Source organism: Myotis nattereri, assembly GCF_964212035.1.
Source record: "Myotis nattereri genome assembly, chromosome: 2".
Classification (NCBI taxonomy): Eukaryota; Metazoa; Chordata; class Mammalia; order Chiroptera; family Vespertilionidae; genus Myotis; species Myotis nattereri.
The window spans coordinates 210243280-210257772 of NC_138076.1; the positions used below are offsets into that span (position 1 = coordinate 210243280).

General features: G+C 61.6%; 1 protein-coding gene across 1 annotated transcript in view; it reads left to right on the forward strand.

Annotated features, from left to right (window-relative positions):
- Positions 1-12519, forward strand: part of CACNA1I (calcium voltage-gated channel subunit alpha1 I) — a 102701-nt gene extending 90182 nt beyond the window's left edge. Inside the window, exons 30-37 of the mRNA XM_081082896.1 lie at positions 2772-2850; positions 3703-3824; positions 4286-4603; positions 4843-4986; positions 5392-5514; positions 6079-6244; positions 7659-7858; positions 8811-12519. Coding sequence (XP_080939022.1) covers positions 2772-2850; positions 3703-3824; positions 4286-4603; positions 4843-4986; positions 5392-5514; positions 6079-6244; positions 7659-7858; positions 8811-9407 — 1749 coding nt within the window. The 3' untranslated portion in view covers positions 9408-12519. The remainder of the gene's footprint in view (positions 1-2771; positions 2851-3702; positions 3825-4285; positions 4604-4842; positions 4987-5391; positions 5515-6078; positions 6245-7658; positions 7859-8810) is intronic.
- The last annotated feature ends 1974 nt before the right edge of the window (positions 12520-14493 follow it).

Here is a 14493-nt window from a genome sequence, read left to right on the forward strand (position 1 = left end):
ATTCGTTATAACTCATCCTGTCTTAAGGAACTTCGGCATCTTAAGATAAAAGGCACAGATACAGCACACTGTACATGAGGATAAAAGATGAACAGCTCAGGGGAGGCGAAAGCACAGCTAGTTCTCGCGGGGACCTGGGCTACGAATGTTAGCGAGTTCTGTTCTCCAGTTTGGTGTGAGCTTCCCAGCAGCCCAGTTGCAAAGGGAAAGCGCCTTGACTCTCACCAGGTCTGATCGAAAGCAGGGGCATTCACGCAAAGAGATGTGGCTTTTCCTAACACTAAGTCTCTTCGAAAGATTTGCCACATGGAAGACGGGGTGAGTGCTGGGCCTGCAGGGTCTGCGGGCAGGAAGTGGGTGGAGCCCAGCCTCTGATCACCCTGCCTGGGATCAAAACTTCGTCCCCTGTGAGACCCTGGGCATGTGACTCACCTTCTTCTGCCTTGGCTTCCTTGCCTATAGGAAAGGAATGAGACCGGGGTCATAGGAAATGCTGTGTGAGGGTCTGCTAGGAATGGGGTTGGGTGGTGTGTGTCCCCAGCTATACTGGCTTTCTTCCCTCCCCCCCAACCTCTTTGTTCTGACCCCTGGGTATCCTTGGGTGGTTCCCCAGACCAACCCTGAGTTGGCAGAGGACACATGAAGATGCCCAGGTGGTCCCTGGCTCAATAGTAATTATGATTATATCAGCAACTTTAAGAGACTCAAGTGCCAAACTAGCACAGGGCATGGCCGCAGGCTTCCCTGTCAACATCTATTAGCTGACCCTGGACCGTTCCTTGTTCTCTGTAAAGTGCTATAAAAATGAAACTTTAGCCCCTTTCCCCCTACGCAGAGGGAAGGGGCATCAGGGAAGGCTCCTCGGGGGAGCTGACTGGGGACCTGGGCTTTGAGGGGTGGGGAGGGAGCAGTTACCAGCCAAAAACGGAGAGAGGGTCTTTCCTGCCGCGGGGACTGAATATGCAAGTGGGGTCTGTCTCCTGTGGCTGGAGTCAGCGGGGAGGTCAGGCTGGGAGGGGCCTGCAGGGCTGGGTCAGGCTTTTGGTGCCAGGCCTGCAAACTCGGGCTCTGTCCTGCAGGCAGTGGGCACCACAGGAGGTTCTAGACAAGGGAAGCCTCACCCTTTTATTTATTTATTTTTTTTAAATATATTTTTTATGGCTTTCAGAGAGGAGGGAGAGAGGGAGAGAGAGAGAAACATCAATGATGAGAGAGAATCATCCATCGGCTGCCTTCTACAGGCCCCACACTGGGGATCGAGCCTGCAACCCGGGCATATGCCCTGACCGGGAATCGAACCGTGACCTCCTCGAACAGTGACCTCCTGGTTCATGGCTCGACACTCAACCACTGAGCCACGCTGGGCAGGCATGGCCTCACCCTTTTAGAAGGTTGCTCTGGCAACTCCGAGGAAGATGGACTGGAGGGAGAGGCTGGAGGCAGGGAGGTGGGGAGGAGGTGGCTGCAGCCGTACAAGCTCTGGAAGATGCTGAGGGAGGAGGGAAGGACTGATAGGAAGGGCGAGGTGGACGCTGGCTCACACATGCTCCTGACTGGGGCCTGCGGAGGCGGGGAGCTGAGCCCAGGGCCCCGGCCACTCCCGCACCATCTCCTCGCTGCCAGGGCCTCACACGTTGCCTCATAGGTGCTCAGTATGTGCTCATTTCATTAATGAATGAGCATCATTTAATTAGTCAGACACTGTTGAGGTGATTGTAGAGCAGCTCGGAAGGGAACCCTCCTCTGGTGCAAAAAGGCATTAGGAGGCTGTGATTAACGTGGTTTACTTTTCAGCAATTAATGCAAGCGTCTTCGGACTTATTCACGCCGGCCTTCTGAGGGCTCCAGGAGATATTTCACTTCCAGGGCAAGAATGTGTTTGAGCCTTTTCTTATCCGTAGTAAGAAGTGGTCTCTGGCGTACAGATAGATTGGAAACAGGTTTGGAATCTGGGACGTGTTCCTCCCACAGGAGCCGTGGGACAGGGGTGGCTGGGCATGCAGGACGCTTCTGGGGCCCACAGTTCTGCATGATTCCCATGTCCACTCCTCTCCATGGCTGGGCTCCGTGCTGGTCTGAGGAAGCACATGTGACTTAATCTAGTCATGTTCCTGCTCTCAAGAGCTTCCCAGAGCGGCAGAGACAGTGGCAGGGACACACTAGTTACACTCACACTGTCAGACTGCATCCCGGTCTGCCTGGAGGAAATCTAGGCAGACTTCATGGAGGAGGAGGCGTTATTGCTGAGTCACCCTTCCCTTCCCCTCTGCATTCACCCAGGGGATGGCACTAACCACACACAGGTATATGGCGTAGCGATTGTGTTCATGGGCCCTGGGGCCAGTGGGCTGGCTTTGGATCTCAGACCTACTCTAGTATTAGCGATGTGACTCTGGGCCAGGATTTCATGCCCAGTATGTTTCTTTCTCAATCTGAAGAATGGGGGGAAAGGAGAGTTTACGGATCAGCGTGTGTATAAGTGAACTAATGAATATGAAATGCTTGGATCCAGGCTGCTGACAGTAAAGGCTTCACAAGCATATTACCATTATCTGTGCCCTGTGCTGGGCAGCCTGCCCCCCAGGAGGTCATGCGGGGGTGGCAGCCATGGACACAGACCCTGTGAAATGTTTCAGCTGCCCTGACCCTCAGGCTGGCCCTTTAACTGGAGCCTGCTGGCCCCCACCCCAACCCTGCCCTGGCCTTGCAGCCTCCCCTCACCTCCCCCGCCCCCACCTAGGCCCAGTCCAACCCACCTGCTGTCTCCACAGGTGGGCAACCTGGGCCTCCTCTTCATGCTGCTCTTCTTCATCTACGCCGCCCTGGGCGTGGAGCTCTTCGGGAAGCTGGGTGAGTGAAGCAGGCCCGGGGTGGGGGGGGGGGCCGGGTCTGGAGAAGGGCCTTTGGGGGGAGGCCTGAGAGCCCCCTGAGACTGTCACATCAGGGTCTTTTAAAAAAATATATTTTTATTGACTTCATAGAGGAAGGGAGAGGGTGAGGGAGAGATAGAAACATCAGTGATGAGAGAGAATCAGTGATCGGCTGCTTCCTGCACGTCCCATACTGGGGGCTGAGCCCACAACCTGAGCATGTGCCCTGACCAGGAATCGAACCATGACCTCCTGGTTTATAGGTTGACACTCAACCACTGAGCCACGCCGGCCGGCACATCAGGGTCTTTGTATTGGGGAGATGCCCCAACAGTAGGCCCTGGGGGGATGGGTGGGAGGCCCTCCGCCACCCGCACCCCTTCCCGTGTGAGTAGGAGCTTTTGAGAGGTGCTAGCCTGGGTCCACGTGCACACCCCAGGCCTACGCCGTGGATGCCCACTTTGAGCCCCCACGCTGTCTGACCTCTAGAGATGCCTCCTCTGAGCCCACCAGCCAGTGCCCATCCTGGGCCAGGGCCACCCCTACAAGCAGGACAGCCAGGGCAACCCCGGGCCAGCTCCAGAAAGCAGGGCTCCCCTGGAGGCCGGCCTGCGCCCACCCCATTCTCTCCCTCTGGAACTGATACTGGAGTTGGGGCAGGAGCCAGGCTCACCTGAGCCTGAGCCCCAGCTTGTGTGCCACCTCCCTGAGCCCCAGTCTCTCCATCTGGGGGCAGGGCACAGTCCGCACGCACCTCCGAGGGTTGTCGTGGGAGTTCTGGGAGGAGGCCGGCGGGCTCCGCAGCGGGCCGGCTGACCGCCTTTCCTTTCAGTCTGCAACGACGAGAACCCATGCGAGGGCATGAGCCGGCACGCCACCTTCGAGAACTTCGGCATGGCCTTCCTCACGCTCTTCCAGGTCTCCACTGGCGACAACTGGAACGGGATCATGAAGGTACTTGTGGGCCGGCTGGGCAGGGAGAACTCAGGCTGGGCTCGAGAGCAAGGGTGCCGGTGACATCCCGACGGTCAGACCTCCCACCCTCGGCCTGCCCAGCGCCCATTGTACATGGGAGGGGGGGGCAGGGCCCGGAGCAGCAGGGGGCCCTGCCTGGGGCCCAGAAGCACAGCGACGACGTGCAGGTGAGGCCAGAGGGGCTCTCTGTCCACCCCCACAAGCTCAGATCAGGGCTCAGGTGTGAGGGGACATGACTGTCCCCCGGGCCAGAGCCCGGGGCAGGGGCTGCGGTCTCTGCTCCTCCTGATGCCAGGGCCCTGGCATTTGCTGCCCCGCCCATCACCCCACGGAGGCCCTCTGGCTCCGGCCTGGGGTAGACGGGGTGGGCTTCTGGAAGATGGAGGTGAGGCCTGCGTCGAGACCCTGGTCCTCACTGCCGCCCGCCCGCCCGCCCGCAGGACACGCTGCGGGACTGCACCCACGACGAGCGCAGCTGCCTGAGCAGCCTGCAGTTCGTGTCGCCGCTGTACTTCGTCAGCTTCGTGCTCACGGCCCAGTTCGTGCTCATCAACGTGGTGGTGGCCGTGCTCATGAAGCACCTGGATGACAGCAACAAAGAGGCGCAGGAGGACGCCGAGATGGACGCCGAGCTGGAGCTCGAGATGGCGCAGGGCCTGGGGCCCGGCCCGCGGCTGCCCGTCGGAGGCCCGGGGGGGCCAGGCGGAGGGGGCGACGCCGAAGGCCACCTGTGCCCGCATTGCTACTCTCCAGCCCAGGTGGGCAGGGGCTGGGGTCGCCGCGGGCGGCATCTTGGGGCTGCCAGGGACGCCGCCCAGGGGGCCTTGGGCAGAGACTTCTGTCTTCTGGGGACCCCCTGCTCAGCTCCGAGTGACCCTGTGACCAGGGGTCGGGCCCAGGCCACAGGTGCAGAGGACCCAGGGCAGCGGTGCCCCGCCCACCCCGCAGGCCCCACCAGTGATAATCCCACCTGTCCCCACCCGTCCTGTCCGCCTAGGAGAACCTGTGGCTGGACAGCGTCTCTTTAATCATCAAGGACTCCTTGGAGGGGGAGCTGACCATCATCGACAACCTGTCCGGGTCCGTCTTCCACCACTACTCGTCCCCGGCCGGCTGCAGGAGCTGCCATGAGAAGCAGGAGGTGAGCCGGCGCCTGCGGGGGCTGGCCTGGGGCGGGGGCTGGCCTGGGTGGGGGGGCGGGGAGCCCAGCGCTGGGCAGACACTGCCCTGACTCACAATGGCCAGCCTCCAGGGACACTTGGTCTGTGGACCAGCAAGGGGACCAGCTTTGGAGCTCCCGGCTCCCGGCACTTCCCCCCTGCCCTTGGCCCAGCCCGGGCTTGGCTCTTCACTGGCTGTGACGCCGTTGTGTCTCCCCACCCCCACCCCCGCCCCGCCTAGGCTGGGCCCCCTCCCCAGGTGGGCATGCCATCCGTGCTCAACAGATCTCGGAAGCTCTCTGGCCACCATCCTGGGTCCTTCTCGGGGACCAGCCCTGCCAGTCCCCGCCCCATGGGTGACCCGAGGCCGCCCCCTCTCCCTGCAGGTACAGCTGGCCGAGACAGAAGCCTTCTCCCTGAACTCAGACAAGTCCTCGTCCATCCTGCTGGGCGATGACCTGAGTCTGGAGGACCCCACAGCCTGCCCGCTTCGCCCCAAAGACAGCAAGGTGAGCGGCCCTGTGGGCTCCTGGACAGCGAGTCTGTCCTTGCAGGCTGGCCTCCGCCGCCTCAGCCAGGACACTGCTTCTTCCCCGTGCCCCCTTTGAGCAGCGCCTGCTGTGGACCAGGCCCTTGGCTCTTGTTGGTCAGATGCGGGCAGTGGGGCACAGAGAGGTGGAGAGATTTACCTGGAGTCACACAGCAACAAGTTCAGCCAGGACCCCAAGCACAGCTTCCAGTGGCCTTGGCTGCTCCTTGTTGCCTTGGATACTGTATCCAAGTGAGAGGACCCTCCGCTGTCCTCACGAACCTCAGTGTCCAGAGGGGAGTGACTGTGACCTGCCCGGGACATCAGGGAGGCTTCCTGGAGGTGGGGCCCTCCCACCTGGGTTTTGGAAAATGACGAATGTCGGCCAGGTGGACAGGGCGAGGAGAAGGCCATCCCAGGCGGAGAGAGCGGCCCCAGCAGAGCATGTGGGTCAGAGGCATGAGGCAGCGTGGTGGGCGTGGCCCCCGCTCCTCCTCCACCGTCCTAACCCGTCTGCCTCCCGTTTCCCGCCCGTTTCCCGCAGGGTGAGCCAGACTCGGCCGAGCCCATTCGCGTGGGGGACCTGGGCGAATGCTTCTTCCCCTTGTCCAACACGGCCGTCTCCTCGGGTCCGGAGAACCTCCTGTGCGAGATGGAGGCGATCGCCTTCAACCCCGTCCAGTCCTGGCTGAAACAGGAGGGCAGCCAAGGTGAGGGGTAGGCGCCCCCCCAGCTGCCCGCAGCCCTGCTCTCGGGTGGCCGCCTCAGAGGCAGCTGGTTGAGTGTTTCCCTCAGTATTTCCCCCCTCCCCCAGACTATTACATTGAGTGGAGAAAGAACTAGATAAATAACGGACGATAAAAGATAGGAACCTCAGGTCTGATATAACAATGATAAAAGATCAAGAGCCAACTACTACTTCGAGAGGAGATAAAAATGATATCAACGCCCCGACCAGGTGGCTCAGTTGGTTGGAGTGTCATCCCATAGGCCAGAAGGTTGTGGGTTCGGTTCCTGGTTGAGGCCCAGGCAGAGGTGGCCCTTTTGTAAAATGTCCTGACATTTCCCCGTTGGCCCTGCCCCTGGCATCCCGCGTTTGTGCTTTGGGCTCCAGGCTTAGCGGTGGGCACCAGGACCGAGGACTGAGCTGGCCTGTCCGTCACCAGGGCCCACTGTCACCTCGAGTCCTCTTGGAGGTCACAGGAACCTGGGCTCACAGCACGGGCTGAGGAGGGGGACAGAGAGACCCGCCCAGCAGAGGAGGGGCCCCCAAGACCCTGAGCTCACTCGGTGCTCTCCCGGGAGGCCTGGCACCGAACACCTCCCAGGAGCTGGGGGTGGAGCGACCTTCCCGGGGACTCATCCTAAACCAGCGGCGTCGGGGCTGGGCACGGTGGCTTAGGTGCTACCACCCCAGACTTCCCAAACCACCAGTCAGGGCACAGCACCCGAGAGCCATCTCATCCCCCTTTAGTGAACCATTCGTATGCGTTTTCCTTCAATAATGAGATGACATAGAACAGAAGTCCCTGCACCTGGGGATGCTGTCCAGCCACCTTGGTTACATGTCCCCCAGTTCGTTCGTCCAACCCCCTCCCTAGGAGGCCCTGACGGAGGGGGCTGTGGACAGAGGCCACTGGCCGGCCCCGCCCACATGCCCCCCCCCCCCGCCCCCGTCCTGGCCCCTCTCCAGCCTCTAGGCAGACCCAGCAGCATCTGTGTGCTCAGCCCACGCAGTGCAGTGCCCACTTGCCTGATGTCCTAGACGGGCCCCAGGGCCTGACACGCCACGGGGTGTCATAATGTCTGCTGTGCTCCTGGGCCTGGGCTGGGAACCTCTGATCTGACAACCTCCTCTCCACCCCTCACGGGAGCAGCTGGTCCCCCTTTCACAGAGGCAGAAACCCAGGGGTCTTGGCGCCGAGTCCACTTGGCTCCAGAAGCTGTGCCTTTGCCTGGTGCCTGTCCTCCCAGGAATCACACGCCCAGGCTCGCTGTTCTCTCTTGCTCTCACAGTGGGGATACCGAGGCTGAGAGAGGGAGATGTGCCCATAGTCTCACAGCCCACCCCCAGGGGCCCGCCAGCCTGAGCCTGCTCCCCAGCTCCCTCTCCTCCCTCCCCAGAGGCACCTTCGAGCCCCTTCTCCCCAGAGGCCTCCAGCCCGCTCCTGCCCATGCCAGCCGAGTTCTTCCACCCCGCCGTGTCCTCCAGCCAGAAGGGGCAGGAGAAGGGCGCCGGGGCCGGGGCCCTCCCCAAGATCGCCCTTCAGGGCTCCTGGGCATCCCTGCGGTCACCGAGTGTCAACTGCACCCTCCTCCGGCAGGTAAGGCACCCCCCTGGCTCCGGAAGCCCCCTCCTGGGGGGCATCTGAGTTCCTGCTAGTGGTGGAGGGGCAGGTGGGTGATGGGAGGTTTGGTCTGGGGGCCACCTGTATTGGATTGGCAGGGCCACACCCGGGCAGGCAGAGGGCCCTGCAGCCCCGAGACCCCGTTCTGTGGGTGGCAGACCCGGGCTCAGGGCTCAGGGCTCAGGGAGAGGCAGGAGCTGCCCAGATGGCACAGTGTGGTGGAGGCAGGGCTGGGTCCAGGGCTCCTCCAGGCATTTGTTCACGCAGCAGCGGTCAACCCCAACTGTGTGCCTCACTGCGTGCTGGGCTCGAGGCTGAAGAGGCTACAGAATGCAGAGTCCCTGCCCTGGGGGCTTACATTGTGTTTAATGTATGAGTTCGGAGGTGCATACGGGAGGAGAGACAGGGGAGGAGAGACGGAATGCCAAGATCAGTGGGTAAAGAGTATATAGTCTGTTTGGTAGCCACACACACTGGGGAGAACATTGCACAGGAGAGGGGTCTATGGCGGGAGCAGGGGCGCTGGGAGTCAGGTGGAGGGGCTGGGAGGGCCCTGAGGTGGGAGCGCAGGGGTATCTGGGATGGGCTTTCCAGGCAGCCTGTGAGCAGAGGTGGGCGGTGGTGGGTAGTGGGAAGCTTGGTGCGGAGGGGTGGGCAGAACCCTCAGGCCAGGGTCTGACTGGGTTTGAGCAGGCCACTTCCGGCTGCCTGTGGGGCCAGAGAGCAGGGTGGGGAGAGCCGGTGGGAGGCCGCTCAGTGACTGTAGGAGGGCCACGCTCAGGGGCAGTGGCGGGGAGGGGAGCAGCAGGGGTGCGGGGTGTGTGGGGAGGGCTGTGCCTGCCTGTCCCTCGGTGGGCAGGCTGCAGGAGGAGCGGGGTGGGGGCACACCGGCCGGTCCCCATGTCCCCATCCCCCGGGTCTCCCGCAGGCCACCGGGAGCGACACGTCCCTGGAGGCCAGCCGCAGCAGCTCAGCGGGCAGCCTGCAGACCACGCTGGAGGACAGCCTGACCCTGAGCGACAGCCCCCGGCGCGCCCTGGGGCCGCCCGCCCCCGCCCCGGGCCCCCGGGCCACCCTGTCCCCCGCCACCCGCCGCCTGAGCCTGCGGGGCCGGGGCCTGTTCAGCCGGAGGGGGCTGCGGGCGCACCAGCGCAGCCACAGCAGCGGGGGCTCCACCAGCCCGGGCTGCACCCACCACGACTCCATGGACCCCTCGGACGAGGAGGGCGCTGGCCGGGGCGCGGGCGGGGGCGGCGGGGGCAGCGAGCACTCGGAGACGCTCAGCAGCCTCTCGCTCACCTCCCTCTTCTGCCCGCCGCCCGCGCCCTCGGGGCTCCCGCCCGCCCGGAGGTTCAGCAGCACCAGCAGCCTGGCCGCCGGCCCCGGCCGCCCCCCGGCCGCCGCGCCCCTCGGCCTGGCCCGGAGCCCCTCCTGGGCCGCGGATCACAGCAAAGGCCCGCGGGGCCCGGCCCAGCCCCCCGGAGCGCGGCAGCCCGCAGACGCCGCCAGCAAGAGGAAGAGATGAGGGCCGCCGGGCCCAGAGCCCTCCCGTCTCACCTCGTTACCTCAGGAGCCAGGGGCAGACAGCAATACTGGGCCACAGCCTGGACTCCGCGGCCCGGCGCCCGGCCACCCGGCGCCATGGAGCGGGCCTGGGCGGCTGAGGCCCAGACAAAGCCCAGACCGGCTGGCCGCGGTCCTCCCCACGCAGACACCTGTATATATATATATGCACATATAGAGAGAGACAGACATATATCTATATTTATTTTTTTTACTGAGAGCATATGACCTCCGGAAAGTGCTAAAGTGCGGGCTGGGGCCCAGGCAGAGCTTTTTTGCCTGATGCTTAGGACCCAGGCCGGACCCGCCCTGGGCAGATGGTCCTGCTGGGGCACCAGCACCCCTACTTTTTGGTGTCTCCCCTGGGTTGGGAGTAGCTTGGAGAGGGCTCTCAGGCCCCCGAGCGTCCCACAGCCCAGGAGACAGGCTCAGAAAAAGCGATGTCATTCAGGGTGCGGTTTTTTCCTTTAAAGAAGAAATGCTGCTAAGATCCCGCCCCCTCCCCCCGCCCCCCATGTAGTGAGGTGTCTGTCTTGTCGTTCCTGACTGTCTAGTTGTGTCAACAGCCTTGTAGGCACCCAGAGTCCACAGACTCTTAGTCAACCAGTTAGATGTGTTTCTTGAGAACCATCAGGGGTGGTAGTTGTATTTTCTTAGGGCTGGGGTGGGGGTGGCGAGCAACTCCGAGGCTGGCAGGGGGCTCTGACCCGGGTGAGGCCCCTGCCTCCTGGGCACTTCCCGGGGTGGGGGGTCTGCTAGGGCCTTGCCCGGGAGGCCGAGGGCAGGAGCGGAGGCAGCAGGAGACAGGACAGCCCCTGAGACGCTGGCAAGGTGAACCTGCCCCAGGCCTGTGCTGGCCGTGGCCTTTCCCCTCCCGGTGGGAGCGGGCGTGGGCACCTCCTGGGCCCTGGGACACCCCCCTTCACACCCTGTCACCTGGAGCCAGCCCCCCGCCCCCACACACACCCGTCTCATTTTCCCACCTTCCCAAAGCTGCAGAGCGGGTTTCGTACAGCAGTGCTGCTCACGCGGTTTGCAGACGGCATTTTCCTTTGAATAGTTGTGCACTTATTTCAGTATTCCTTAGGAAGGCGGCAGTAACTGAGCCCTTGACTTCACAGACATACTGCTTAGGTCAGGGCTAAGCTCTTAAAAGTGAGTAGACAGGTCCGTGTAAAGAGGACTGGCAAGGTGGTGGCTGTCGGGGGTGGGACACGCTGCACTTAGCAATAACCAGGCCTTTTCCCTCCGAGGTCTCAGATGGTTTGGCTGGGCCCTGCCCAGGGCGCCTGTCCGTGTTCCCAAACCCTGACCTCAAAGAACGTGCTTCAGGCCGGGCTGGCAGGTGGTGCTTGTGGGGGTCGCTGCTTGGACAGGCTCTGGGTGTCTCCCAGGCTGGCACAGGGACCCTTGGGGCCGGGACACTGTAGCAAAGGAAGGAGGTAATGAGTGACATAAGCTTAGTGGCCTGCAAAGCCCTTCCCTTAGTAGCTGGTAGGGGTGGCGGGGTCCGGGCAGGCCCACTTTACAGGTGAGGAGACTGAGGCCTGGGGAGGCAGAGCGGCCAACTCAGAATCCCTCAGGGCCCTGGCAGCCAAGAGGCTGGGCACCCCCCGGGGGCAGAGCCCGGCCGAGGCCTCTGTTGGTGCCGTGGAGCTGGGCCAGCAAGGCAGTCAGACCTGGATTTGCCCCTGTACCTCCGGAGCTCTTGCTCCTCACCCCAAAGTGTGGATGGCAGGCCTCGGTGAGGGTACAGGACGGCAGCCTCCAGGGTGAGGGGTTCTCCGGGCTCTCCCTCTTGGTCTTGTCCTGCCCCTGGGCAGCCCATCCCTGGAGGGGGAGCCCAGGCACAAGTCCGAAGCTGCTGCAGCGGACCTGGGGCCGCCTCCCTTGCTGTGCTGATGGGTTCGCTATGGCGCAGGCGAGGGGCAGGTAGGCCTGTCTGGCTCTGCGCACCCTCTGCCCCCCCCCCCCACCCCGGGGGGCAGTCCCAGCAGTGGAAGTTAGAGGGAGCCGCACACACATTAGTCAGCATGTTCCTGGAGGGACCTGTGTGCTGGAGCCTGGAGGAGGGGCAGTGGGCTCCCGTCTGGGGTAAGTGGGTGACTTGGCTTGGGCTCAGGGGGACGGCATGGACACTGGTCAGCAGCTTCTTTCTGGGCACAGGCGTCACCCTGTTTGATAGGCACAGTGGCCCAGAGCAGTGTGCACACACCAGGGGAGTGATGAGAGAGCAGACGTGTCCAAGGGTGGGACTAGCTGAGCGTAGAGGAGAGGAGCTTCGCCTGGGGAGTCATGGGAGACGGGTCTGGTTCCTGGAGGCCCAGTGCTGCTCCCAGGCCTGGGGCACAGAAGCTGTGATTGGCCAGGACAAGCTGCAATGGGGAGGGTTGGGTGATGGCCCCTTGGCCCTTCCTGATCCTACGGCCTGTCCGTCACAAAAGCACAAACTTGCCCTCATCCCCACAGGCCCGGCCCTGGGGCGAGTGGGGACGCTGGTGTGGAGCTCCCCACGCTGTCTGTTTGCAGGGCTCTGCAGAGTGGGGGCTGGCAGGCACCTTGGTGTCTGCACAGGTGGACCCACGACCAGCCAGGGGTGTGGTCCACCCCAGCCAAAGCCTCTTCCGTCGCCCGCCCCCCTGCACCAGGCAGCACCCCAGAAGGCGCAGTACGCACAGTGCCAGTCTGTCTGCTGTCTTCCCTTCAGGTCCTTTCCCCGGAGCCTCGTTTCCAGGGTCCCCTTTGCTGCATTGTGTAAGGGCTTGGGGTCTTAGAAGCCGCTACACATACTCTCTTTGTCTTTGTGCAATAATCAGTGTTTCTGGTGGAGCCGGGTTGAGCTGGGGCCGGAGGAGGAGGCAGAAGCCACCTCCTCTGGGAAGCCCTCAGCCTGGCTCTGCTGCTGTGACTACTGCACTCCCAGTCGCTGTACAGTTTCTATGGTGTGAATGAACCTCCCTCCTAGTTGCTGATGGCGCTGGTCCCTGCTGGCCCAGATGGCCTGGGCACAGAGGAACCCTGTGGCAGCCGCCACCAGTATTGTTCCGAATAAAACCCAGAAGCCTATTTCAGAATTCCTCTGCGTCTGTGCTGTTCTTTCCGCAGGTGGGTTTCCCAGAGGTGGGGTCCTCCCCCAAGCCCAGGCTGGGGCCTGGGGTGTCTGGGACCTAGAGAAGTGCCCATGGCAGGGACCTCTCATGGCCGGGATATGGGTCAGGGTCTGCTGGACTGGGGAGGAGGCAGGCTGGACCTGGGTGATGTGTTACACGGGAATCATAACCTCCTATCTTTGGCACTATTTCCTGAATTTGTATTATGCGTATTAATCAGAACTCTCTCGGCTGCAAATAACAAAAAACAAAACAAAACAAAACAAAACAAAACAAAACAAAACAAAACAAAAAACCCAACTCAAAGGAGCTTAAGAATAAAAGGAAGGGCCAGAGAGAGAGAGGAAGGGAGGGAAGAAAGAAAAACAAGAAGGACATGACTTAGTAAAGAGCCCTGAGGTGGTCTGGCTTCAGGTACAGTTGGATCAAGGGCTCCAGCTGTCACTTAGGGCACAGTCTTTCCCCGCCTCTTGGCTCTCCTTCCGTCTATGCTTGCTTCCCTCCTCTCCTGTGGCCACCAGCAGCCCCGGCTTCAGGCCTGTCCACCAGCCCCTAAGTGAACAAGGGCTTCTCTCCTGACAGTCAGGCAAAGCCCATAGAATCAGCCATGCTCTGATGGCCCGGCCTGAACTCGGGGGCCCAGGCCTTGCAATGGCAGCCCCTTCACTCTGTCTGGGCACCGGTTTCACTTTCTCTGTCCCAACCCTGTTTAAACATCTCCTTGGCCCCGAAGGCCTGAGCCTGGCCCCAGTGTCCTATAACCAGGCCCACTCTAGCCTCCCCTGCTCCCTTCCTCCCTTTCCCCCTTCCCCCTGGCTGATGTTTGATTGTCCCTTGAGGTCTCAGCTTAAATGTCACTTCCTCCAGGCAGCCTTCCCAGATTCCCATGCCTTTGTCTGTCTCCTGACTGAGTCCCAGAGCCCAAGGGCAGCCACCATGGTCTCTCCTCCCAGCCCAGGGCCTAGTGCAGGGCTGGGCCTCCGCAAAAGTCAGCCCTGGGTCTGTGTTTTGGAAGCCAAAGGGATTTTCAAGACCAATGACGTCTCTTCCCTATTTATCTACGTGAGGAAACTGAGACCCAGAGAGGTGGCATTGTGCTCGCAGGGCACACAGGAAGGAGGTGCTGGGGTGACCAGTGCCCACACTGCCCCTCCAGGAGGGGGGAGTGAGCGCCCAGCTCTCCCGCTGCAGTCACCGCCCCTGGGTGCAACCTGCTTTGTTTGGCCTCCCTCACCCGTTAATAATGGGATTAAAAGCAAGCTGCTGCCAACGGGAGTGACTGACTTTAAAAAAACACCCAGGAACATTTAAAGGAAGTGAAAAACTTTAGCCACCAGCACTTTTTATTTAGACCTGAATTCATGAATTTTAACCAAATAAACACTGGCGTGTTCGGTATTAATATATGTACGATTATGCAGGACTACTTTTATGGCTGTGATGAAAATTAGATTCTGACTCAGGGGTGGCATTCCAGGAGAGAGGCGTCCTCCTGTTCCCAGCAACGTGAACTCGGGTTGCTGTTGCCATGGTAACTGGGCTATCGCGGGGAATCTGTGGACCAGAGGCTGGTTGGTCCTGTGGGGAGGGGCTGGGCTCAGCTCTGTCCCTGAACCTCACAGGAGATGGGCAAGTCACTAGTGGGAGCAGGTGGGGTAGGCAGGACCAGCAAGTGCTCAGCGCCCCCACATCCTCTCGCGCTCCCCGGGGAGGCGTCCCTTTCATTTTTCAATAAACGTTTGTTGAGCACCTACTATGGGCTAGGCCTATGCTAGGTGCTAAGGAGACAGCAGCAACAGGTCCCTGAGCTCATGAACCTGTATCTCAGAGCAGGAGACAGGTAAGAAACAGCAGACAGACACATCAGAGCCTGGGAGTCCCCGGAAGGCAATGGAGCAGGTGATGTGGGGAGTGACTCAGGGGAGGAGCGGGGAGGTC